Source organism: Lissotriton vulgaris, chromosome 6 (genome assembly GCF_964263255.1).
Source record: "Lissotriton vulgaris chromosome 6, aLisVul1.2, whole genome shotgun sequence".
Taxonomy (NCBI): Eukaryota; Metazoa; Chordata; class Amphibia; order Caudata; family Salamandridae; genus Lissotriton; species Lissotriton vulgaris.
The window spans coordinates 1,251,454,312-1,251,479,188 of NC_141694.1; the positions used below are offsets into that span (position 1 = coordinate 1,251,454,312).

A 24,877-nucleotide genomic window follows, 5' to 3' on the forward strand; every position below is an offset into this window, starting at 1 on the left:
ACTGCGCACGCGCATGCACTGTGCTTTAAAGGGACAGCACTACGGTAAATTACAGGTACAGGTTTCTAAATAAAAGAGCACTATCCTTCCGCGCTTGCGCTGTCACTCTAGGCGTGCTTCTGGCCATCGGCTGGCCACGCTCCACACGTCAAGGTTGTGCTTTTGGGTTTTTTTTTGTCAGGTTGGTGCAACTGCGGAAATGCTAATGTAAAAATTCCTAGCTACAGAGAAGAAAAGTTTCATTTCTATGAAGGACTAGGAGGCGAGGCTTCTGCATGCATATCTTTGTACTCTGTGTTATATAGCAGTTAGGGCTCGAGTCGGGGGTACACGCAGGTACATGGCGTCCCCCCTTCTAAGAATCTGGGCCCCACAGAAATATGCTGAATGTGAATTTTCAGACACCGGGACACGTTCAGCGCGTGACTTCATGAGAGTCATTTGCATATTGTCAGCCACCCCCCCCCCCCCCCCCCCAACTTCTTTTTAGAGGACTTGTGCCCGGATAGCAGTTATCATCAAAGGCCATCCTAATAAAAAAACAAAATATTGAACTACATCCCTCAGCAAAATCGGGGGCATAAGTATCCATTGCAACAGTCCTCCAATCACAGTACGGTCCCTTGTATAGTTATCAATGACGTCCCTTCCTGTTCCTCTTCTTTGCCTGAGGAAGTTAATCTTTGAAATTCTCCTTATCAAGCTTTTGGTCGGTACCAGGGCCGGCATTGGGCACGGGCAAGCTAGGTCCAGGCCCAAGGTGCCAATATTCCGAGGCGCACAGCGGAGCACTGACTGACTTAATGTTATGCAAACAGCAGCTGGTCCATCCCACTTGGTCTCACTGGGGTCCTCCTGTTAAATATTTTCTAATCGGCCAATAATGTACCTCAGCGTAATTGTGAGGTATTAAGCCGTTAAAGAGAGCGGTCTCTGAATAGTAATGCCAGAAATCCTTTGCTAGGTCTGACCGTTGTCCATCCTCAAGAGAATGCAGCAAGAGATCAAGTCCCTGGACAAGGATTTGATCGCAAAGGTTTCTGCCAGGAGTTTCAGGCAGTTGATGTGGAGCGCAAGTTCCTCCTCAGTCCATCTGCCACTCCTACCCATGGAGAGGTCACCACATATGGCTCGCCAATCCCAATGGCTAGCATCCAATTGTATGATCAAGTCAGTCAAGAATCTGAATATCACCTGGCCATTCCAGGCCTTCATGTGGTCTATGCACCACTAGAGCTCCTTCTTGGCTTTGAATGACAGAGGGATCAGTTCCAAGTATGTCAATCCCCTCCTGAGGTGTATTGCATTGAGTCGTTAAATGGCTCTGTAATGCAGCGGGCCTGGGAAGATGGCTTGGATCAACAAGGAAAGCAACCTCACAAACCTCCCTGCAGGGCGGCCTTACCGACCATCCATAGGGTACCCGGAGAATACACAGTTCCCTAAATGTGTATTGTTACAAGTGCCTGGCATTGTGTCACAACATTGAGTGTGGACCTGTGTGTTGTCAGCCAAAGGTGAGGTTTACAGGGCAATGGTCCAAAATGTACCAAGGTAGTATTTGTGAGCTTGTGGTGTAAGGGAGATCTGATGCCGGAAGCAGGATTAAAAGTCGATTCCTGGCAGGGATATGCGTGATGCGGAAAGATGGGTGTATGCTTATGTTCTAGGGTTCCACGCTCTCCACCCATCGCAAAGACCCAAGCTTTCTGTCCAAATTTATAGCCACCTCTCATCTCTAGCCTGGTGGCACCCAGCCCCATTGAATCAATCTTGGGAACCACAATGTTGTTAAAGTCCCGTCCAATAAGACTTATCCCCTGAGGGAGTCGGACGACCTGCTTCCACAAGTCGTCCATAGTGCCTTGTGCTAGGGTGGGAAGGTGACAGACCTACAGACTGGGAAGCTGACAGACATACAGACTGATAAAGTGGTGTATGTGCCCGTTTAGAGTGCCATTCACCATGATGTGTCACCCCAGGAAAACTAGGTGGACCAGCGAGACCACTATGGGGGATGACTTATAAAGAAGTACAGCTGTTCCTCTTGAGCCCTGGGGGTACCCGGCATGATGAATTCTGTCGAACCCGTATCTAGCGAGGAAGGATCAATTGATACCTAGCAGGTGGGTATCCTGTAAGACCAGGACCACAGGAAAATGCCGCTTGGCAAAGCGAAGAAATGGCCCTCGTTTAATACGGTCATTAAGGCCATTGACATTCCACATCACCAAAGTGGAGGGGGACATTGCGAAGGAGGAGGCATAATTGGTGGGCACCAACCAGTCTTTTGTGCGCAGTTGGCTAGAAGTGACATAGGCCAGTCTGGGAGTAGAGTGTGAAGTTCTGTGCTCGGTGTGGCCACTGTGGTGTCGTGTCAAGTAAGAAAACTCATAAACTGTAACACTAGAAAACAGAAATCAACAACCTTGGTAAACATTTGTATCCCACAACAACCGTCTACCACACACTTACTTCCCCCTCCTTCTCCCCCGGTAACATCTATTGCGCCCTCCCCCCCTTCCCGAACACTGAACACAAACATAGGTGTAAGTCCAGGAAATAGTTGTCCGCCTACATCCGCGCTGACCCAGTAGGAGTTAAGGAGACTCTAGGGCTGACATGGTGCAACAAAGAAGAGTCAGGGAGGCCTTATGTCATCCGTCTGGTCTGATGATGCTAGCAGGTTGTGGCCCGGGTGGGCAGCTGCTGCAGTATTTGCCCCTGGCGACCAGGGGTCCAGTCTCCACTGCTTCCAAAGAGGACCCTGCCGATCACCCCCTGCATCCCCCACTCCAGCACCCTATTTGCGGCTAGAGCCAGCAGTTCCATTGCCCATTCCCATGACAATTTGGGGGTGCCAAAAAAAGACAGCCTTGAAGACATGGATGCCATTGAGTCGTGTTGGGAACATCAACATGTACCACAAATTCTTTGCCTAGAGTTTTGCTTTGACTTTGTCATTGGATTTTCAGTCCCTTTGAGCCTGGCTGTAATAGTCTGGCAATATCAGGAATTCTGTGATTGATGGGTGGGCTTACCAGAATGTTGGGCTTTCTGCAGGAGTCTGTCAGAGTTTCTGTAATTGCAAATTTTTGCACTGATAAGGTGGGGTGGGGCTCTGGGGGGATCCTAGGCATCAAAGGCTTGTGGGCCATTTCGACCACAAAGCAGGCTTAGAAGTGGGAGGCTGGCATCCATGAGGTGAGCCAATCCTCCAAGAAGTGCTCCTGGTCAGAGCTGTCCACACCCTCCAGAAAGTCCACAAAGCAAAGGTTGCAGCTGTGGGCTCTATTTTACGCATCTTCGGCTCATTCCTCCAGACGTCTTCTGGAGGCCTCCAGCCTGGAGACTGTGGCCTGGAGTTCGCCCAGTGTGTCCTCCACTGCCGAGACTCGTCCCTCTGCCTCTGTGACCCTGTCTGCAGAATCTGCCATAGGATGGACACCTCCAGGCCCATTTCTCCGATGTTTGATTTGAGCACCATTCTGGTCACCAGCAGGTTGGCTCCAGTGTCTTAAGTCAGGGAGGGGGCCTGTAAGTTTGTCATGGCCCATGGCTGAGCAGTGCGGTCTGGTGGGTCCGCCCGCAGGGTAACTAGAGGGGAGGTGGGCCGCAGGTGTGTGCTCTTAGAACGGGGGAGGAGGCTTTTTACAGCGCGCTTGCTTCACCAAACCACAAGTTGGGCAGCACAGGTAGCTGGAGACTGCCCCCTGAGTCCAGTCCCACCCAGCGCACCTGGACCGGGAGTTGCACTTGTGGGATCCTTTGTTATGAAGTCCTGGGCATGGCCCCCGTGGACTTCTGATGGCCAAGCCAATTCTGGCCGAGATCTTATCACGTATGTGGGATTTCTCCCCTCCGCAAGTCCAGATAGCAGTGCCCCTTCATCTCCCCCCGCCTCACCATTCCACGTGACTGTTCCCCAGCACCTCAGCTGCACCTCCACGCCCAAAAGTTCTGTGATGCTTCATTGATCTCCAAGCAAGGGCCCACACAGTTGCACTAGGTGGTGCAGGTGGTCAGCTTTGAGTTCCTGGTAGGCCCCTGGGCCTTGGCGTTACCCCGTGTTTGGCACTGCGCATCTTTTGCTGGGCAGGAAGCAAAGTGAAGCTTTGCCCCCGCCCCTCATCCCCAGGGACTGCAGGCTCAGCCCGACTGTGCAGGAAGGGGCCCAAAATCAAAGCCTTTGGGTGGGCGCCCAACTGCTGCCACTGATGCGTTGCCCCAGCTCAGCCCTGGTACTGCGCAGTCACCATCCTTGTTGCGGGCCTGAGGCGCTGGGGCACCACCTCCTTGAGTTCTCCAGCCAAAGACTGACACAGCAGGAGTATTCTTACCAATAAGCTTCCCATCAGCACCCAGGAATCTTCAGCTACGTGCGCGGCCGGTCAGGGGCACTAGTGAAGAGAAACTGCCATCTTGGCCCACTAGGCCACGTCCCTCGCAGCACGGGTTCTTTATCTCATATATAATATCTTATCGAAAAATATATTTTGTACTTTAACTATCTGTTTATATATGGTATGGAGAACCTGGATGTATACATTATTTAAATGACTAAAATGGAATAGGCATAGTTAATAGGACAAAAGAAACAGATTTGTGTATGGCAGACCCCATTTTGGGTGCGGGGGTCCATACGGCAATCGGGGGTTATTGGGGCTCAGCTAAGGGGTCTGCGGCTGTTTGCCTCTGGTGTACCAGCTTCCAGCCTACTATGATTCTGCAAACTAGGTCAGGTACAACCCCTTCAGCACTTGACTTTCAGTGGTAGTGAAGGAGAGCAGCCACGGGCTTCTCAGGGAGTTAGCGTGGGGGTGCTCAAATCTCAGCATTCAAAAATCACCTAACAGAACAATAACTGAATAGCCCACCTAGTGATTTACCCTGATCAAAGAAAAGTACTTTCAGCTATACATTTAAAATGTAATATTCACAGCAGATAAAAGAGATAGCATTCTTGTCTGGCTGCTTTGACTACTGCACCTTGAATTCTGCTTTCCACTGTTGTCTTTTGGGTTTCCCTCTGTGGCAAGTCTAGGTAGGTGTCCCAACTCCCCATTTCCCCACCCCGGGTTGAGTGTCTCTCAGGCATGTATCAAAGCTTAGGTGCAGATTACCCATTAAGTGAAGTTCTTAGCATTCACCACTTTGAGCAAGACTCTGGTTTTAGGTCTCACCACAGTGCAGGCCTAAGAGTTCGATTAAGATGGTGGTGGCAGGGGCCTGCAGCACATATCTTGTTTCAACACCGCTTCTGGTGTCAAAGCTGGAATAATTTGGACACCACCAAGAGAAAGAAGAAGTAAGTCATGAGGATCCTTCAGCATATTATTTAAGTTCTGCTGCAGCGGGGGATCTCTGAAGCTTTAGCTTAGAGACTACTCAGCTTTTATACCTTTGCAAGCACATAGAAATTAACAGAAAATAATAATTACAGCAGAAAGAAATCATCAACAATCACAAACATCCTTGAAAGGATGCAGCGTCACCGGGAGCAGTTACAGTTTTGCCTTTCACTCATCTACAATGGACACACAAACAAACCTTACCAAGGACATTAAGCAGTTGGAACATGTAGTTAAGAATAACTGAAGCAATATCCTTTGCGAACAGCTACGCCCCCACCAATCTCATAAACAAGTTAAAGTGTAAGGTGTGCTTTCTCACTAGGAGAGACTTGCAGGCTGGCGGCTTGACCTGTGAGCTGAAGATGACTACAGCAGAACGAGAACTGGTGCTAATGTTCGTCTGGCAAGCGTTGATTCTTGTGAACAAAGGATTCTCCTGCAGGTCTACTGTGAATTGCAGTCGGGAGGCCGTCAAGGTCAGCAGTCACAGAAGAATGAGGGCAGCCACCACAGAGGTTATGGGTGGATAAGCACTGTACTCCTCAGGTACAGACGTTGAACAGCGGCAGCACACTTCACCTTGGCACAACCTTCTGAATGGACTACATTTGGGCATAAAATGTGTTGTGGCGGCATGCTTCACCTGGACACAGACTACATAACAGTGGCATGCTGCGTATTGGGCACAGGTTTCTTATGGGAAACAGCGATGACCGCTGTCCGAGATTTCTCTCAGAACCATCCAAATGCCTCACCCTCCTAAGTCTTCCTTCAGCTGGGGGATCCACACATCACCCAGGATCAAATGTTCTGGTGATTCAGATCAGTCACACCTCGGCAGGTTCCTTCCCTCTCTCCAGGCTCATCAAATCAGGTCTGAGATTCAGCTTCTCCCTGCCAAGTGAGACTCCAGAAATGTCCCCTCACTTCTAGGAAGATAGCTGTGAGACAGACACCGGCTTCTAGCTGCACAGCAGTTCTCTAGGTAGACTGTGGAGCACCCCTTCCATCATCAAGAGAACTTAGAACTGGAAAAACAAGCAGGTCAGTGGCTCACATTTAAGAAGACGGAGTGTTGATTCTTAGTCTGCACTTTCAGAACTGGTTTGGGTTGGTTCACAAAGAGTTAGCCCATCGTCCAAGTCCACTACAATCACCACAGTACAATAAAATTGTTAATATGCTGTATGCATTATCTTTTTAGCATTTCTGTAGCATAAAGATATATATATAGTGGGCATTCTCAAAGCTAAAGTTGAGAAAAAACCTGGGAAAACAAGTAATGAATAACCCACAGATTCAACCCCTCAAATTCCCTTACGGATGGGTCCCCCCATGGTGATTCTCATTGTTCAACAATTCTTTTACTACTAAATCGAGACAGACACATTTCAATCCTTTTTGCAAAGTTCAATTAATGACATTAAACAACAAAATATATTTAACAACAACTGTTTTTCTTTATTTGCTGTTAAGCCATCATTGAGAATTTGAATGTTTTAAGAAACAACCTGATGAAGCCACTTAAATTTAAGAGACAAGAATACCTGTACAGTCTCATCCAATCCTGCATTGCATTAAGGTAACTGTATATAGGTTGAAATTCATGTGTTGCCAAAAGTACAAGAGTATTATCCCATAGCTTGGGTTTCAAAGTGGTGTTAATTTTTGTACTAGGTTACATTTAGGTATGTACTACAGATGAAATGCAATTTAAAGCTCTTCGAAGTAGGCAGCATGATTTAGTGAGCTGAACGCCATCCGTCAATCCTTTCAAGCTTGTTAAATTAGTACCTGTTATTTACATCACTAAGACACAGCAGAAGTGCAGTATTTAGCGCTTTATTAAAAAACAAGTTGTTATTATAGTTTCTGGAACTTCGGTAGCATTGCATCTTCCACAGAATCACAATATTGAAATTATTTTCAGTTGCAGAGCTCTAAGATTTCTAGCTACTATGTTTCCAAGGTCAAATAATTTCTACACTTTGATTGTAGCTACATTCATATGCTCTGTAGGACATACCTTTAGGGGGCAATGTTGTCAAATGTGTTCTCTGGTGACTAGTGAGACTTCTTTTTTGATTAAAGCCTTTTTTGCAGATGGTACACTGAAAAGGTCTCTCCCCCGTATGTTTTCTCCGGTGAATAATAAGGTCTCCATTCCGACTGAACCTTTTCGGACATTCAGCACATTTATAAGGTTTGTCTCCAGAATGTGTTTTCTGGTGTCTACTGAGAGTTCCCTTCTGACTGAAGCTCTTCTCACATTTGGTGCACTTGTATGGTCTAAAACCATTATGTTTTGTTTGGTCACTAAAACGACCAGTGCATTGACTAAAGTTTATGTCAAATCGAGCAGTTATGTCCGTTCCACAGTTTGACTGTGGGCTTGACTGATGTACGGGGAGGTTTGGATTGACAAGATTAATATTGCTCATCTTATATTTATCTGCCGTCTGTATGTTGGTTGCAGTTGGATTTGAATTGGAATGCGACTGATAACCAAAAACACTTTCACACTGAGTCGTGCTCTCTCCTTCCAGGACCTCATTACATTGTGACCAAGTGGAACTTTTAGAGATTATTTCTTGATTGTTGATCAGCGGACTCTTCATAGCTCCCAATAAAACTTGTCCTGATGTTCTTTCAGCACTTTTGATCATGATGCCACTGCCCACTGCAATAAAACATGAGCCAATGTTTCAGATTATCATTTGAAGAACATGTCAATAAAAATATAATTTCATTAGATCAATACTGCAACAACATAGTTGATATTTTGCATCACATGATCATAAACAAACATGAAATAAAAGCTTTTTCTTCCCTTTTGATATGACTGAGGTTATGTGCATCTCCATATTTTTTTAACTGAATCCTTTTCATTTATGGCTAGTCTCCGTTCCCTCCTAAACCTTTCTGAGACTGCCCATTCCAGCCTGCAGCTCTGCTCAGTGGCATAGCTAGCGGGGATGGGGGGGTTGGCGGTCTAGCCAGGGCGGACCAAGTTCTTGGGGCGGCGGCCACCGCCGCTATCGTGTGCCGTCTCGGGCGGCAACAGCAAGCCCTTCCTCCTCCATAGGGCTAGCTTCGCCACTGGATCTGTTGTCATCCATTTCCGCTGTATTATGTTTTTTTCCCAACTCCCAGGTCTGGCACTGCTCTCCCTATCCTCCTTCCAGTTTCGGTAACCTGCCTGCAGACCATGACCGGACTAGAAAACACTGCCTGCATTAAACTGTCATGGATGATTGGTTTTCCATTTTTGTGATTTTTTCTCCTTCGCTTGGAAAAGTGAAACTTTTGATGAGTTTGTATTAGTTACCTATAACACCTCATGGTCCAGATGAGAGGATCATGTTTTCTGCCATTATCCATATACTCTATATGTATAATCATGTTGTTATCTGTTTATAAAATAGGTCATACTCGTATGGAAAGCATGAAACAATGTTCCCTTTTCTTCCCATACTAAGGTGTTACACTGATGTCCTACCAGGTTTTGTTGTACTTTCGAGCAAAGGCACTTGTTAGCAAAGGCAACAAACAGACAGATAAAAGTATAAGACGATTTTGAAGTATTACTCCCATCATACACGGTATTTGTGGCCACGTTTGATGGGAGTACTCTTCCGACTGATTGCGGACACCTTTTACTATGTCACCCTAAACTTGCATTTATTTTAGACTGAGACCAATACTTAGGTACGTAGAAGCGCTACATGGAGTGCTATTTTCAGTTAGATTAGGAAGTTAATAAGATATTACCCAGCCCTGTCGAAGTCCTGGTCTATTAAACGGACAAAACGCGTGTTGGCATGAGGCATGAAGCTGTTGTTGACTAAGAATATGTACAGAAGAATTGTTGCTGTGAACAAGAAGCACAATGTCTGAATAAAAGAGATTGAATATCTACGTACTAATATGAACTTGTGATTTGATTTTGGAGTGGTTGGAGTTAATTGTGAATTTATTGAGGAGAAGACTTGTTTTTTCCTGTCGAGGAAGATTTTGTGGCTCTCCGACCTCCTGAAGCACCAGCGTTATTATTGGTATCTTTCCATGGACAGTTGTAGACCAATCTGGAGTGTACACCGATTCCCCAGCCACCAACTCTAAAGTATTTAACTATATTTTCATAACATTAATGTTCTTACCCTCTAAACTAAGGTTTTAGCATCTCTTCTTTTGTTTTAGTAAAATGAAAATTTGAAGTTTTAGTTGTTACTTATCTTAAAATACAGTTTTTAATCATATTTCTTTAACTTTCTTTTTTTTAAGAACTTTTAATTTCACACTTCACTTTTCATTTCTCACTTTTTCTTTTGAGACTAGATATACTGATATTAATATGATTTCTTCTGTCATCAATTACAATTTTTTTTCAGGTCGGGTACTTGGTTCAGATTATGTATTTTCTTCACTGCTACTAGAATTTGGGGACCCAGGTAACACTTCTTCCTTCTCAATTCTTTCAGAAGCCGCCACACTTTTGAAGACGATTGACCGGGATGTTCCCCGACTGATTGAACCCACGCACACAAAAGACACCACCCTACTCTAATTTTCTATGTGCGAACTCAGAAAGGACTACACTACCAACTATCTGACTAAAGAAGCGCAATGCCAACGACACTACCACTGAGAAAACCAAGGCGAAGTGCACGGCTTAGAACGCTACAAACACACATAATATTTTTGCCTGTTCTCGTGGTTTCTTGTGTCTGCGAGAAACTAGACCTGCAAGCACTGTTGCACGTCTTGACTGCTTCCGGGTTCTTCCGTGAATCTTGAGGGCCCAGGAAGGGTTTAAAAACTCCTCCCCATACGTGAGCGTCTTGAGCCTGATCGATGTAACACTGCATAAACATGCTGAGAGGTTGTTCTGTCAGTTGGGGGAACCCTGACAGATCCACATAAAACACTTACAAATAATGTTCAAATGCACTTGGATCTCAGTGACTTTTAACATATCTGAATATCAAGTCCGCATTAAAATAACAGTTCTAGAGGAGCCTCGCGCGAGTCCAAGATGGCCGCGTGAGCTTAGGGCTCCAGAGACCCTCGCCGCCCACGGAGATATCCTGTAATTGATCCTGTCGCCAAGTTGTGGGACCTTGTGGCAGAGAAGGAGTAGTATTGGGGGCTCCTCTCTGGGTGCGTTTAGACCCCCGAAACATCGACTGCAAGTTTGTGGCCTGCTGGTCCGGAAGCCGGGAGCTCGAGTGGGCTACCATTCCCACCGCGAGTGCAACAATAACGGGGTCGGCTACCGGAAGTCACCGGCCCGGTAGTGTGTCTTGGCCAGAACTGTCTATACCATCTGCCGGGTTCAGGAGGGACCCATGCCCACATTATCGTTGTAACGACTACTCAAAACAGTACTGCGGACTCTGCTCCATTTGGCACGGTGATCACTGAAGTGCGGCCGACGAAAAAAAGCCTAGACCCAGAGATAGACTTGAGCTCAGACGGCCTGAGTGTTTTCTTACACAATGTGAACGTCTGGACGGCAGAAAGTGTCCCCGCGGGTGAGGTGACATTGTTCTCTCGTGGTTGAGCGGCCTGGCCAAGACCCGAAACGCAATGGTGACCAAGCCGGAGACTGAGAAGCAGCAATCTAAGGCCGCTAGGGGATCCCGACTTGTCCAATCGAACAAGCTGGATAGGTACACACAACCTCGGGGTTCCCCCACCGGTTTGGGGAAGCCACAGGATGGAGGCGGTGAAGCCTCAGGCCCTTCAATGGAGCCGACATTGACGGACGCGATGGCCGCCATTGAGAGTGTTAAATCTTCCCTTGGACAGAAGATGGAGTCTCTGGATCATAAGTTGGACACAGTCAGCATTGAGGTGAACTTAATCCGGGCAGATCTCACTAAAACCAGTGAGAAGGTAAAGTCACTGGATATTAAAATGGCGAGCTTGACTGACGACGTGGCGGAACTGCAGCAGGAGGTCCGGAACCTTAAAGCCTCTAGTAAACAGGCGAGCCGAAAGCTCGACGAATATAAAGGAAGGGCCCGGCAAAACAACGTTCGCATCATTGGTATACCGGAGAGAGCAGAGGGTCAGACTCCTGAACTCTTCGTTGAGGACATCATTCTTAACCACTTGAAGCCCAAGGGATTGGGGAACTTTTTTACGGTGGAACGGGCGCACATAATCCCGGGAGGTCGACCGCGACCCGGGGCACCGCCTCGGCCAATGATTGCAAGAGTGCTCAACTTCAGGGACAGAGACGCGATCCTGCAAGCCTCCAGGACTGAGGGGCCCCTGAAATATGGGAATTCCACCCGTAATTTCTTCCCGGACTTTACGCAGCAGTTCAGCGGCAAAGTTTCCTTGGGGTCAAGAGGCGGCACCGTGATAAGGGGTTTAAATATGCCATGATTTTCCCTGCCAAGCTGCATGTCGAAATAGAGGGGAAGGTCTGGTTTTTTGACAATCCCGAAATTGCCTCAGAATGGGTGAAGTCTTTCCCCCCCGGGAAGGCCCTCAGAGACAGAGCGGCGAAGACGATTAGGGCTCGCAGGATCAGTACTGACATACATTATTGTCTTTTTGGCACCAAGGGACTACTGGGCGGGGGGTCAGTCATGAGAAACCACCGCCAATATGTCATTGAATCTGGGTCTTAGTTGGCGTTGAGCATCCTAGGGGCGAGCGGGGTAGTGGAGTGCACTCCTCCTCAGATCTATTTTTAGATAGTAGGTTAGTTAGATTACGGGGCGACAGGCACACTGCGAGTTGGGGGTTGGCGATAGCCGAGTGCAGGGGTGGGGGGGGGAGTGATGTTTTGTTTATGTATGTGTGTGGTTTCTTTAGTTATTTTTTCTTTGTCTCAGGTGACAATATCTTACTGACCTGCTTTGTACATGGGTTCGGGGGCACATGATAGCCGTGGGTCGGGGATGCAAGTGCTGAGTTGGAACGTGAATGGCTTGGGAGATAAGATCAAGAACCAGGGGGGAATGGTCAGTCAACTCATTAAGCGGCATTCCCCAGATGTGGTCTTGCTTCAGGAGACACACCTAGTCGGTAATAAGTGCATGGCCCTCCATAGGGGGGGATACCAACTGGTGGTACACGCAGGCTTCACCTCCGGTCCCAGAGGAGTTGGGATACTGATTAAGAATTCCTTCCCACTATCTGTGCAATCAACTTGGATAGATCAGAGGGGCAGATACGCTGGTGTTTCGGGACAAGTGGGGGGCCGGATGGTCACTCTCCTGTCCATCTACGTGCCACCTGGTCTTCAGACTGAGACCTTCCGAGACTTGAGCACCATTTTCTTCACTCTACCTCTTGGCGGCCTCGTACTCAGTGGCGATTTTAATGCAGTGCAGGATGGGGGGGTGTGGGGGGGGGGGTTGATCGTTATCCGCCCCGGGTGCTTGCGCAGACACAGAGATGGCTTTCTGACTTTCTTGGCACAATGGGGTTGGTAGAAAGTTGGCGTATTTGCAATCCCACAACTACACACTCGTTTCAGCTGCTCATGACACTCTATCTCAGTTGGACTATATGTTGCTCCCGGCGGCGGTGGCCCCCCGCGGTCCGCGAAGTTAGATATCTTGGAAGGGGGATATCTGATCACTCCCCGCTGTGGCTTAGTCTTGCTCTTGAGTTGCTGACGGTGGGCAGGGTAGCCCCCATTGGGGCCTGGCGGTTGAAAGACCCTGTGGTTAAGAAGGAGGTTCTCCAGATGTCAGACCGATATTTTTTGGAGAATGCGGGGTTGGTGGATTCCGCTGGATCCCTTTGGGAGGCGTACAAAACTGTAGAAAGAGATGAGGTGCTCTCTACAGTGTCTAAGAAGAAGAAGGAGGTTCAGGCCACAGTGGCTCAAAAGGAGGCAGAGGTTCTACTTCTGGAGGAGAAAGTTGCTGAGTCACACACGATGGAAGACCTACACCTATTGCGACTCCGAGAGGAGGAGTATAGGAACCTTGTCAGAGACAGTACGGTGGCTCAACAAAACGTCACTCAGAGCCGTATATACGAACATGGTGACAAGGCGGGCAAGTTGATTGCGTGGCTCGAACGGGGGGAGAGAGCGTCTAGGTTAGTACCTGAACTAGACGGGCCGGAGTCTTCTAAGATCACGGATCCGCAGGCTGTGGCGGACGAGTTTGCTGAGTACTATAGAGGGGTGTATACGGCAGGCAATGACTTCAGTGAACAGGAGAGCGGCGAAATGATTAAAGATATTATCATGCCGCGCCTATCAGAGGATGATAGGCGTTATCTCGGCTCAGCATTATCCGATGATGAGGTTGCCCAGGCGATCCGGCAGGTCAAATCCGGTAAGGCCACGGGCCCCAACAGGATTCCCGTTGAAATGTATAAATTGAATGCCAACAAACTTGCCCCTTACATCCGTGCCATGTTTGAAGAGAGCAGGGAGAGAGGTGTACTTCTGTATGACCAGCGTGTGGCTAACATTGTGGTCATACACAAGGTTGGCATGCCGAAGACGTCGTGCTCCTCTTATAGGCCCATATCATTTCTCAATGCAGAGCCTAGAATACTGCCAAAACTCCTGGCTACCAGTTTTGTGAAAGTGATCACGACCTTGATCCATCCGGATCAATCCGGTTTTATGCCGTGCCAAAACACGGCATTGAATCTGCATAGGTTACATGGCGTCCTCGGAGGAGCCACGAAAATACATGAACAGGCGGTTCTGGTCTCCCTGGACGCCACACCGGTCTTCGATAGGGTGGAATGGCCCTATTTGTTTGCAGTGTTGGTGAAGTTGGGTATTGGCCGAGAGTTTGTCATTTGGGTGTAAGTCTGGTGATTTTTCCTTAGGGAGAGGCACCAGGCAGGGATGCCCTCTGTCTCCGCTGCTTTTTGCGTTGGCGATGGAACCGCTTGCGGCATGGGTCAGATGGGATATCACAATACGTGGCGTGCGCTGGACGCCCTACTGGGAGGATAAGAACTCGCTGTACGCCGATGACGTCCTACTCTATCTTACAAAGCCCAAGGCCTCCTTCCGTAATTTTCTGGATGTGCTGGCAGTTTTTGGAAGGTTTTCCTGTTTGGCCATTAATTGGAATAAATCAGTGATCTTAGTATTGGCACAGAGTACCTTGTTAATGATGTAGAGCAAGTAATTTTCGTCATGCAGGGATTCCATTGATGTAGGAGGATTGTGTTGAGACGAGACGTCTGTAGAAGAAGCGGGTAGACAGCGTAATGTAGTGTAGTGAAATGAAGCACATTGAGGACACACTGATTGAAGTAACAATTGGTTCTTTATTGTAGAAGTTGCAGGTGTCTACAGACAAGACGTCCCATCCACACGGGCCAAGCAACAACTGAAATCTCGGAGTTCTAATGTGGCTTAAACAAGATAAAGACTCTAGAATTCCATGAGATGGAAGGAATAGAATAACAAGTCACACAGGTGATTACGACATCATTACACAGAGTAAAGGAACAAGATGACACGTAGGTTATTACAGTACCTATTGGTAAAATATCAAATCAAAATATGTCAAATAATATAAAAAACTCTGAAACTCGACTGAAAGCTTGTCAGCTGTGAAGAAAAACAAGAGAGTGCCTAGTGTTCGAGGATCCAAGGTTCTAAGTGTGGAAAAATGAATTGTCTGTTAATCAAGAGAAAAAAGACCGCTAAAATCGTCGTCAGTCTGGGACCTTGAATTCACATTGTTGTTGTTCTCTCTGTAAGCCTGTGATGTCTATATGACTACTGATATTCATTTATTCATTGAAATCTTAGGAAAGTTTCAGCCAAAAGGTGCCCATAAGTCAGTTTAATGTTTTAATTTGCTAACTTTGAAAACAGAAAGAATGTGCATCTTTATATAGGTCGGTGTTCTCTTTCAAAGTGTTCTGAGATCCTGCACATACATGTAGCATATTTAGTGTTCATTAACATCAGTGATGATTCCACCATAAAAACCATTTAAACAACATATTAGTTCTCTAGACAAGTTTTCTAAATTCAGAACAAGAACATTAAAGCTGGCCTTTAAATCCACCAAGGTGTCCAGCGAGCAGAAGGTCAAGCTAAAAGGAATATGCCTGAAGTCCAATTTGTTAAGAGAAGAGAAAACAAATTGGTACTAGAAACGGGAGGGGCTATCACAATGCGGTCAATAGGCAAAGGAAGACCTATTTAGTAAAGCATCAGCAAGATCCTGATGGAGCGAGGTACTAAAGCAAAATTGTGTGTACCCCTTGTGAAGTAAATGTTCCATAACGTTAATATTTACTAATTGTGTGTTGTGATGAAATAATCAACGATAGTATAAGTTGCACACGTGGGAATACTAATTTTGCCTGCATGAAGCAATATAATTAACTCATTTGTATTATTATTGTGATGTGAACTAATGCACAGCTTAAATATAAACAAATGCAGCCTGAATATGCTTGTTGTACACGTTTTTGTGCTAGAAAGTCATTGGATATGTAAGTATAAAACACATTTATGTGGCTTATCTGCTAGGTAATAACTAATGGGGAAACATTAGTACGGTGGGAGGTAAACAGAAGGGCTTTAGTTCCATATTTAACATGAATTTGTGTTTGTTTCTACGATAGTTCCAAAAGAGGCCTCTGAGGCTTAGTGAAAACATGGCTGCTCTAGTAAACTGCGAGTGAATGCTGGACTGCGCATGTGCGCCCAAAGCCTGCAAGTGAGAGTGAGCTGCCTGTGCTCGGATGGGAAGTTCAAGGCCGCTGTACCCTGGAAGTCAGGATGGTTGCCAAAACATGGACACTCGAGTGTTCCGAACGTGAGAAAGTAGAGCATAGTTGCCAATCGAGAATGTGCCTAGGCCAAAGACTTTCCTAAACAATGCGCTTTTAATCATTTGCTGATTCACCGTGAACATGATGCTGTAATGGTGAGAAGATGCTCACCCACCCCAAATTTGTCCAATCAGAACCCGAATTGGTGATGTTATATACTTTTTAGATAGATTAAGTTAGGAAATTAGTGTATAAAAACCCCTGATTTTGCTTCGAAGTATCGCTCCTTTCGATTTCATCTCAAAGTGCTGTCGGATTGCAGATCGATTCTTGGATGTAAGACTCTTTGAATTATTTCTTGTTTTCTTTGCAGGACTGAAGGATAAGATGAGGGCGTTAGTTAGGGATGTTAGGAGACAAGGAATTTGGAACTATTTGTTCTTTGCTAAACTTTCCACAGAACTTTGAAATAAATGTCTATTTTTCGAGCTTTAAAATAAATGATCATTTTGAAATAAAGTTTTAAGATTTTTCCTGAATAAAGAATAAATAAAAATGCCTAAATGTCAGACATGCTAAAAGTTTGCTTTTAATAAAGATTAGATAAATGGAAAATTAAAGCTGGTCTTGTATTTTCCTACGCCTATTTTTCTTACTAGCTAATACATTGCCACTATGGCAGTGTGACTGAATAAAAATTTACATTTGTTGAGAAACCATGGTAAATTGTTTAAAACTGCAGGTGTGAATAATAAATAGTTAAAATAGGTTTAAACACTCCGCCAATGTTACAGCATTACTCCTTTATGTTTCACCAATCCCTGAAATAGAGATAAAGAGGAAAGTGTCCAGTGTTATGGGCCCCACTGGTGAATGAATGTGTGACTGGACATTTCAGGGAAACGGTGATGCTGGTTTAAACATTATTTTTGGAGTACCGCTGCAACAATCCCAACCAAACTATGGCTATGTTTTACTGTAGTGTTTTTATCTAGGAACCTGAATCAATATTACCATTTTATGCCCTTACACGGCTATAATCAATAAATATCCCTATAATGGCATAAGAAACAGATCCATATTTCAGTAAATCGCCCTTGCAGCCCAAGGCATGGCAAAAGCTACTTCCTTAGATTCCTAGAAAGCACAACGAGTTCTTTCAACACACCAAACCTCCAGCATCCTGGGAAATCCCTGCTTGCTTTGTTTTGATTTGTAATAGAACTCCTGCGAGCACTGTAAGAACGGCCAGTTCTTAGTGACATCTTTATTGACATCTTATGTCCAAACCTTACGTCAAACTCGGCACCTTTCAGGTATAAATATACCAACGTTGCCTTAAGCAAACACACGGTGGTGGTTTTGGAGCAGAGCAGCTAATCTACTTGCCGAGAGCCCAGCAGACGCGGAGAGCCCACGGACGCTGCCCCTCCTCTTTGACACGCTGAGAAAGACGCTGTCTTTTCTCCTGCCGAGAAAATCCAACTCCGACGTTTCCAGCCTACCCTTGCGGGTGACTGGGATATCGAGTCCTGAGAGAGAGATACCAGACCTCTTACATTCTATTCCCAAGGTACAGTGCTGACTAAACCCTTAGAGAGAATTCTTGAATCTGATTCTTGGCAAAAAAACTACTTAACTTAAACTGCTACTTACTTACTCCTTCCCACGTATTAGGCTTAGGTCAGGTACACCGGGGTAGGCGTATTTTAGAAGCACCAGTTGAGCACGTTAGCCTATGTATATGTATATTCACAGAAAAAACCATAGGTTATAGTGGATATATAGTTAGGAATTTGCATTTACAAAACCTTGAAAATTCAATGAAAAAACCATTGGTTTTAGGCCATATATAGTTAGGGATTTGCATTTACAAAACCTTATTTTACTCGCATAAAACCATTGAAATTCCTTATATAGTTATAAGCGCTAACTATATATCGCGCACCCGCAATCCACTGCTGATGATGTCACATATTACATCATTCATGACATGGTTAGTGACATCACTGATGACATCTCAAATGACATCACTGATGACATCACTGATGACAACATCCAGTGACTGTATGTTTCTGTAAAGTTAAAATATGTCTTATATATTGAAGAATGAGTGGATGTATAAGTGTCTGGATGAAGGATTTAGTAGGTGCATGACTGACTGTATGAGTGAGTGATTAAATGTGTCTCACTGAGTGCATGGGTTAGTGACTAAACTGTTTTAATTTGTGCATCATTTTATCTGTTGTTCTACAAACTGCTGCATATATTGATCAGTAGCTATATGAGTAACTGTATGGGTTATTCATTGGTTGTCCAAGTATTTGTATGGGAAACTGAGTGTGTGTGTATGGGTGGCTGGGAGGTGTGTGACTCTGTACATAGATGTGTGAGTAGTTGATTCACTATATGTATGGGTTCAAAAGTGTATGTGGAAACAGCTGTATGGGCGGTTGACTGTGCATGAGTGTATTAGTGAGTGAATGGATATCTCAGTGCTACATGTCAAAGTAAGTACATATGTAAAACACAGTACATGTGAGAGTTGACATCTATAAATAACTGTGCATAAGAGCCAGTGAATGTGTGAGTGGCTGTATGGATCATTATGAACATGTATCAGGGATTGTATAAGAGAGTAAAGTAAATATGTGTTAGTATATGTTTGAATAAGTAAGGTGTGTATAACTGTATAGTTGAGAAAATGGAGGTGTGATTGATTCTTTGCATGACTGACTAGGTGTGTGAGTAACTCCATGGATGAGTGACAGTCTGTGAGGGTCTTTTTACACTGATTGTATCTAAGGTTATATTAGAGTCTGAAGAGGTTCATCGTATTATCACATGAATGATATCATCAGTGATGTTATCAGTCATGTCAAATGAGATGTTTTCAGTGATGTCATCAGTGATGTCATTTGAGATGTCATCAGTGATGTCATCAGTGATGTCACTAACCATGTCATGAATGATGTAATATGTGACATCATCAGCAGTGGATTGCGGGTGCGCGATATATAGTTAGCGCTTATAACTATATATGGAATTTCAATGGTTTTATGCGAGTAAAATAAGGTTTTGTAAATGCAAATCCCTAACTATATATGGCCTAAAACCAATGGTTTTTTCATTGAATTTTCAAGGTTTTGTAAATGCAAATTCCTAACTATATATCCACTATAACCTATGGTTTTTTCTGTGAATTTCATTGGTTTTTTAATAGCAAATATGAAAAGCTTTAAAATGTCAAGTACGTGATAGATAAAAACATTTTCGTATTTATGCACGCTGATGTGCTTTGAACGCTGCACCCCCCCCCCTCCCCTCTTTTGTCTTAGTAGTACTCTCTCTTTGCAGATACTGAAGGGTAGTTAACGCAGGCCTTTACCCCCGTTGTAATCTGTCGTGCCTGCTTGTCTCTCCATTTGATTGATTGTTGTCCAAGCATTTACTGTTTTAGAATTGGTTCTCTTTGGATCATTCTCTATTTACAAAAAAGCACAAAGTCGCAATACTCTGTTTAGTCTTTGCAGATAGTGAAAAATCGTGTAAAAAAATAAAAGTAATCGAGCAAAATCAGTAGGCCACTAATTGGATCTCTTTTTGACCTCGCTAAAATAGAAATATTAGGAACAACCCTTCATGAGAAATACGAAAATAGTGAGATGAACTGAGCTCCACACCATGAGGGCTGCAAGACAGCTCGGCTCCATCACCCATCCCGCACAAAATAACGACAAACCCTATGCAAATATTAAAAATATAGACAACACACCAGCAAAGAAACAGGGTAAAACATTTTATTAAAAAACTATTTACATAACGTTGGTTTATAAGATGATGTCAGTAGTGGACCGATGTGTGAATAGGTCGAAAGCAGCACAAGGCTCCAAGATCCGGATGGCAACCTCCTGGATGTTGGGTGCCATAGTTCAGAGTTCTGAGTTTGAGCCTTTTTCAATGCCTGTGCTTTGTTGAATCAAAATGGCGGCTTGACACAAAGCTGACTCAAGCGTTGCTACTGATGCTATGCAGACCAAAACTGGTTTTCAGTTTGTACATTTTTCTAGATTTTTCAATCCAAGTTTGGTTGACTTTGTAGAACGATGGCTTCAAATTTTCAACATACGGTGTGGTGGCGCTGACTGGGAGGGGGCGCTTCGCTCCTGCCCCCTCCCCAAGTAAGATTTTCATACGTGAAAGTACGTTAATGGTTTTGGTCCCTGAGTTGCTTCGATGTCACTGCCATTCTCAAATGGCATAAGTTCTGGATGTTGGGTGCCATAGTTAAGAGTTCTGAGCAGTGCTTGTAACACTGTCTGAAACTTATTTCCACCTACTGCAGCTTCACTATTCTCAAAGTAAGTGAGTGTCGTTTGTGGACCTGACTGCATTAGAAAACAATGTGATATGTTACCTTCCTAAACAGCTTGACGGAGGCCCCTGAGGGGCGGTGTGATGGCCATGGACTCGGAGAAGACGCTTGGCTCCGACACCCTCCCCAAGTCTTATAGCACTGGTGTAGCCTGAGATCGCCCCCGACATTGGCGGCCGGCTCCCGGGGTCCGGCAGAACTTTTTGCCTTTTGATGACTCTTCAATTCTGAACCTTGTCCCACAATCCGTTTGACCTGAAGACACGCTGTAGTGGGGCGCCCCTTTACCGTTTCAGTTGCCATTCCGCCCGCTTTTGCTACACTGTGCCTCTTCCGCCATTCAGCTGTTTACCGCCCGCTCTTGCGACTACAGCGTCTCGCTCATCATGTAGTTGAGTTGCTCCCGCTCTTGCGGTGCAGCGATAGGCGGCTGCCACAGGACTCTCAAAATGGCGGCCGGCTCTTCAGTTTTGGGCCTGGTCCACTAAAATGGCCCTGGGACACCTTTGAACTCGGACGCTTCCCTGATAGGGCTTGGGTCCCATTCTCGAAAAGCGTCCCCTCAGCCGTGAAGATTCTACAAAAGTCTTGGGGGCCTCCGACTCCCGCAGGCTTCTGGTGGGGAGCGGCTGCCATGATTGCTCGTGGAATGGCCACGACGGAGCTACGAGATGGTAGTGGTCTCATGCTGACGCCAGCTTTAGTCTGAAACATCCAGAAACACTGTAGACTACCAATTCGATCAGTTCCGGTAGCGCCCCAACATGACCCGGAAGAGAAGAACTTGCCCTCCCCTCTTTGACTGATGGTTCTTGTTGCCTGTCCCCTCTGTTGTCATTTAACAGAACTTTTTGGACTGCTGAAAGGGGTTGTGTTCCGAACGCTGGTTGGTGGAGACATTTTGACTATATTCTTGACCTACGTTGTCGCGTAATGCGTTATATGACACGCCGCGTTAGCGCACCCGGAAGTGATCCGAGGCGAGGCGCGCAGCGCGTAACGTAAGCATAACAGGTCATGTGACTTGTTAATAAAACTTTTCATTGGTTCATTTTACTTTTGTTAATTTAATGATGAAAAGCTTGATCATATGACCTAAAAATTACGCTTTTTATTGTTTTCGAACAATATTTTTTTTTCAAACATATGTTATAATATTCCAGGCTAATGTACTTTCCCGGAAAATTTACAACTGTCTTGCAAGTAAAATATATTCCTTTTTCGAGAAAAAGGACGTTTCTTCCTTCCATGACGGAGCCGTTGAGTAAAAGAGATTCGGCCTGCTGTCTTAGTCGCCGATACGCCTGATTATCAGATTCTTATCGATCACTTTATGTTGCAGACATGAAAAACACAACTGCCCTTGACCATTTATCTTTACTGCGTTCCTACATATTATACCTTTTATCCGTCATGTAATTGGACTGCTTTATTTCACTTGCCTTTTACTGATTCGAAAACAGTGACTAAAAGTAAAAACTTTACCAATGTAAATACTACTACCGTGTTTTGTTTTAAAAACCTTTATTGTGAAAATGTCAGTATACAAATACGGGCCTATAACCACGTGGGCCGGCCACGGAGCAAACTGAAATCGTATATGATGAGGAGACATTTACACTGTAGAAGAACGTAACGAGCGGGCCATTAGGTTGCAAGAACAAAGGTGTCTAACAGTTGCGGAATCGGTGGACGTACATTTTGTAATTAAAATACGACAGGGCCACTTACAATAACATTTTCTAGATATACATTTGCGGGCAAGGAGTTACGAGTCCCATTTATACCGGTGCCATTTTGGGCGAGGCCGGGCAGGTCCAAGATATAGTCAAAATGTCTCCACCAACCATCGGCCAGACCAGAACCCCTTTCGGCCCTTTATGCTACAAGATGGTGTCTTCCATTCAGAAAATATTGTTGGCAGCATTTTGAAAGGAAAGAGAAACAGCCGTTCTCCTAGTGAGTTTCACATTGTTACATTTAGGAAGAATGTTGAAGAGTAGTATGTGGAAAATCTGAAGCCATTTTTCTACAAACTCTCAATCAGACTTGGATGGAAAAAAAAAACCTGAAGAATGTACAAACTGAAAACCAATTTTTGTCTGTATAGCATCAACAGTAACGCTTGAGTCAGCTTTGTGTCAAGCCGCCATTTTCATTCAATCAATAGCGTCCCCCTGCACACATTCAGGGACCTGGTCGTGTCTTCAGATGAAACGGATTGTAGGAAAAGAAGCAGAAAGGAAAAGGAAAAAAGTTCCGCCGGACCTCGGGAGCCGGCCGCCTATGTCATGTGCGACCTTTGGCCACACCAGGGCAATAGTGAAGCTGCAGCAGGTGCAAATAAGCTTCAGACAGTCTTACAAGCACTGCTCAGAACTCTCAACTGAGGCACTCAACATCCAGGACTTGCCATTCGGATCTTGGCGCCTTGTGCTGGTTCCGACCTATTCACACATCGGTCCACTACTGACATCACCTCATAAGCCAACGGGGCACCCCACGCCGACTTTCGGCGCAGCATTGTAGGATGGCCACACCAGTGCGGCAACTTACTGGACACCACCTCAGTGCCATCCGGATCTCGGCGCGTTCGAGTCACTGTACCGCAAGAGCGGGAGAAACTCAGCTGGACACGCCGTCTTTCGGCGCAGCATTGTAGGATGGCCACACCAGTGCGGCAATTTGCTGGACACCACCTCGGTGCCATCCGGATCTCTGCGCGTTCGAGTCACTGTACCGCAAGAGTGACCGCAACTCAGCTGGACACGCCGTCTTTCGGCGCAGCATTGTAGGATGGCCACACCAGTGCGGCAATTTGCTGGACACCACCTCGGTGCCATCCGGATCTCGGCGCGTTCGAGTCACTGTACCGCAACAGTGACCACAACTCAGCTGGACACGCCGTATTTCGGCGCAGCATTGTAGGAGGGCCACACCAGTGCGGCAATTTGCTGGACACCACCTCGGTGCCATCCGGATCTCGGCGCGTTGTGCTGCCTTCGGCCTATTCGCACATCGGTCCGCTACTGACGCCGCCTCACGTGCCAACGGATTTTCTACGCTTTCTGTAGCCCTATGCCGCATAACAGGTCATGTGACTTGTTTATAAAACTTTTCATTGGTTCATTTTACTTTTGGTTTCCTAAAGATGGAAGTCTTGGTCATATGACCTAAAAATAACACTTTTCATTGGTTTAGAACATTTTTTTTCCCAAACGATGAAAGCCCCACCTTGTTTCTGGATCATTCAGACTGAAGCTGGCGTCAGCATGAGAGCACCACCATCTCGTGGCTCCGTCGTGGTCATTCCGCGAGCAATCATGGCAGCCGCTCCCCACCGGAAGCCTGCGGGAGTCGGGGGCCCCCAAGACTTTTGTAGAATCTTCACGGCTGAGGGGACGCTTTTCGAGAATGGAGCCCAAGCCCTAGCAGGCAAGCGTCCGAGTTCCAAGGTGTCCCAGGGCCATTTCAGTGGACCAGGCCCAAAACCGAGGAGCCGTCCGCCATTTTAAGAGCCATGTGGCAGCCGCCTATCGCTGCACTGCAAGAGTGGGAGCAACTCAACAACATGGTGAGCGAGACGCTGTAGCCGCAAGAGCGGGCGCAACTCAGCTAGATGGCCGCCACCTGGGGAGGCCCGTTCACGCCGCCTCCCCCACGGCCCCCCCCCCCCACCGGGCCGCCGCACGCCAATTTTCGGAGCAGCATTGTAGGATACCAAAACCAGTGCGGCAGTTTACTGGACATCACCTGGGTGCCTGTCGTACATGTTGTGTCAGCCATGGGACACTGGACACAGTCCCATCAACATCTCAACGCGTTCTGCTGCCTTGGGACTATTCGCACAACAGACCGCTACTGACGAGGCCTCCCCCCGCACCACCCGGGACGCCCCACGCTGTTTTTCTGTGCTGCATTGTAGGATCCCAAAACCAGTGCGGCACCCAGGCGACATCACCTGGGTGCCGTCCAGAACTCTGCACGTTGTGCTGCCTTGGGACTATTCGCACAAAAGACAGCTTCTAACCATTGTTGCTTTTTGAGTTGAAAAATGTTTAAATGTTTTTAGTTTTTGTTCCGTTCATTATAGTTAAAAGTTAATAAAGTTTTATAATCTTACTTTGTTGGAGTGTTATCTATTTTTTTAAAAACGGGTGAATAGGGCCTTGAATCGGGTTATTGTCATGTGTGGGCTTTGGAAGTGTGCTGCTGCAGGATCGGACATTTCAAACTCAAATGCACGTTCTTTTTCTTACCTTTCCGAAGCATGGAGCGCAATAGCAGGCAGAGAAAGGGTGATGCACGTGTTGAACCCTACCTGACCTGGCAAGTTGCTGGCAGTGCCCCCCCGCCCGCTCCTGAAAGAGGGCACACACACACCGCCGCCCCGAGTACTTCACAAATCTTT

At 46.0% G+C, this 24,877-nt stretch overlaps 1 protein-coding gene across 4 annotated transcripts in view; it reads right to left on the minus strand.

Moving 5' to 3' along the window:
• Positions 1 to 6,790: 6,790 nt before the first annotated feature.
• The window catches only part of LOC147708704 (uncharacterized), a 138,226-nt gene continuing 120,139 nt past the window's right edge, over positions 6,791 to 24,877 (minus strand). For all 4 annotated transcript variants that reach the window (XM_086927352.1, XM_086927351.1, XM_086927354.1 and 1 more), the window contains one exon: positions 6,791 to 8,034. In XM_086927352.1, coding sequence (XP_086783478.1) covers positions 7,325 to 8,034 — 710 coding nt within the window. In that variant the 3' untranslated portion in view covers positions 6,791 to 7,324. The remainder of the gene's footprint in view (positions 8,035 to 24,877) is intronic.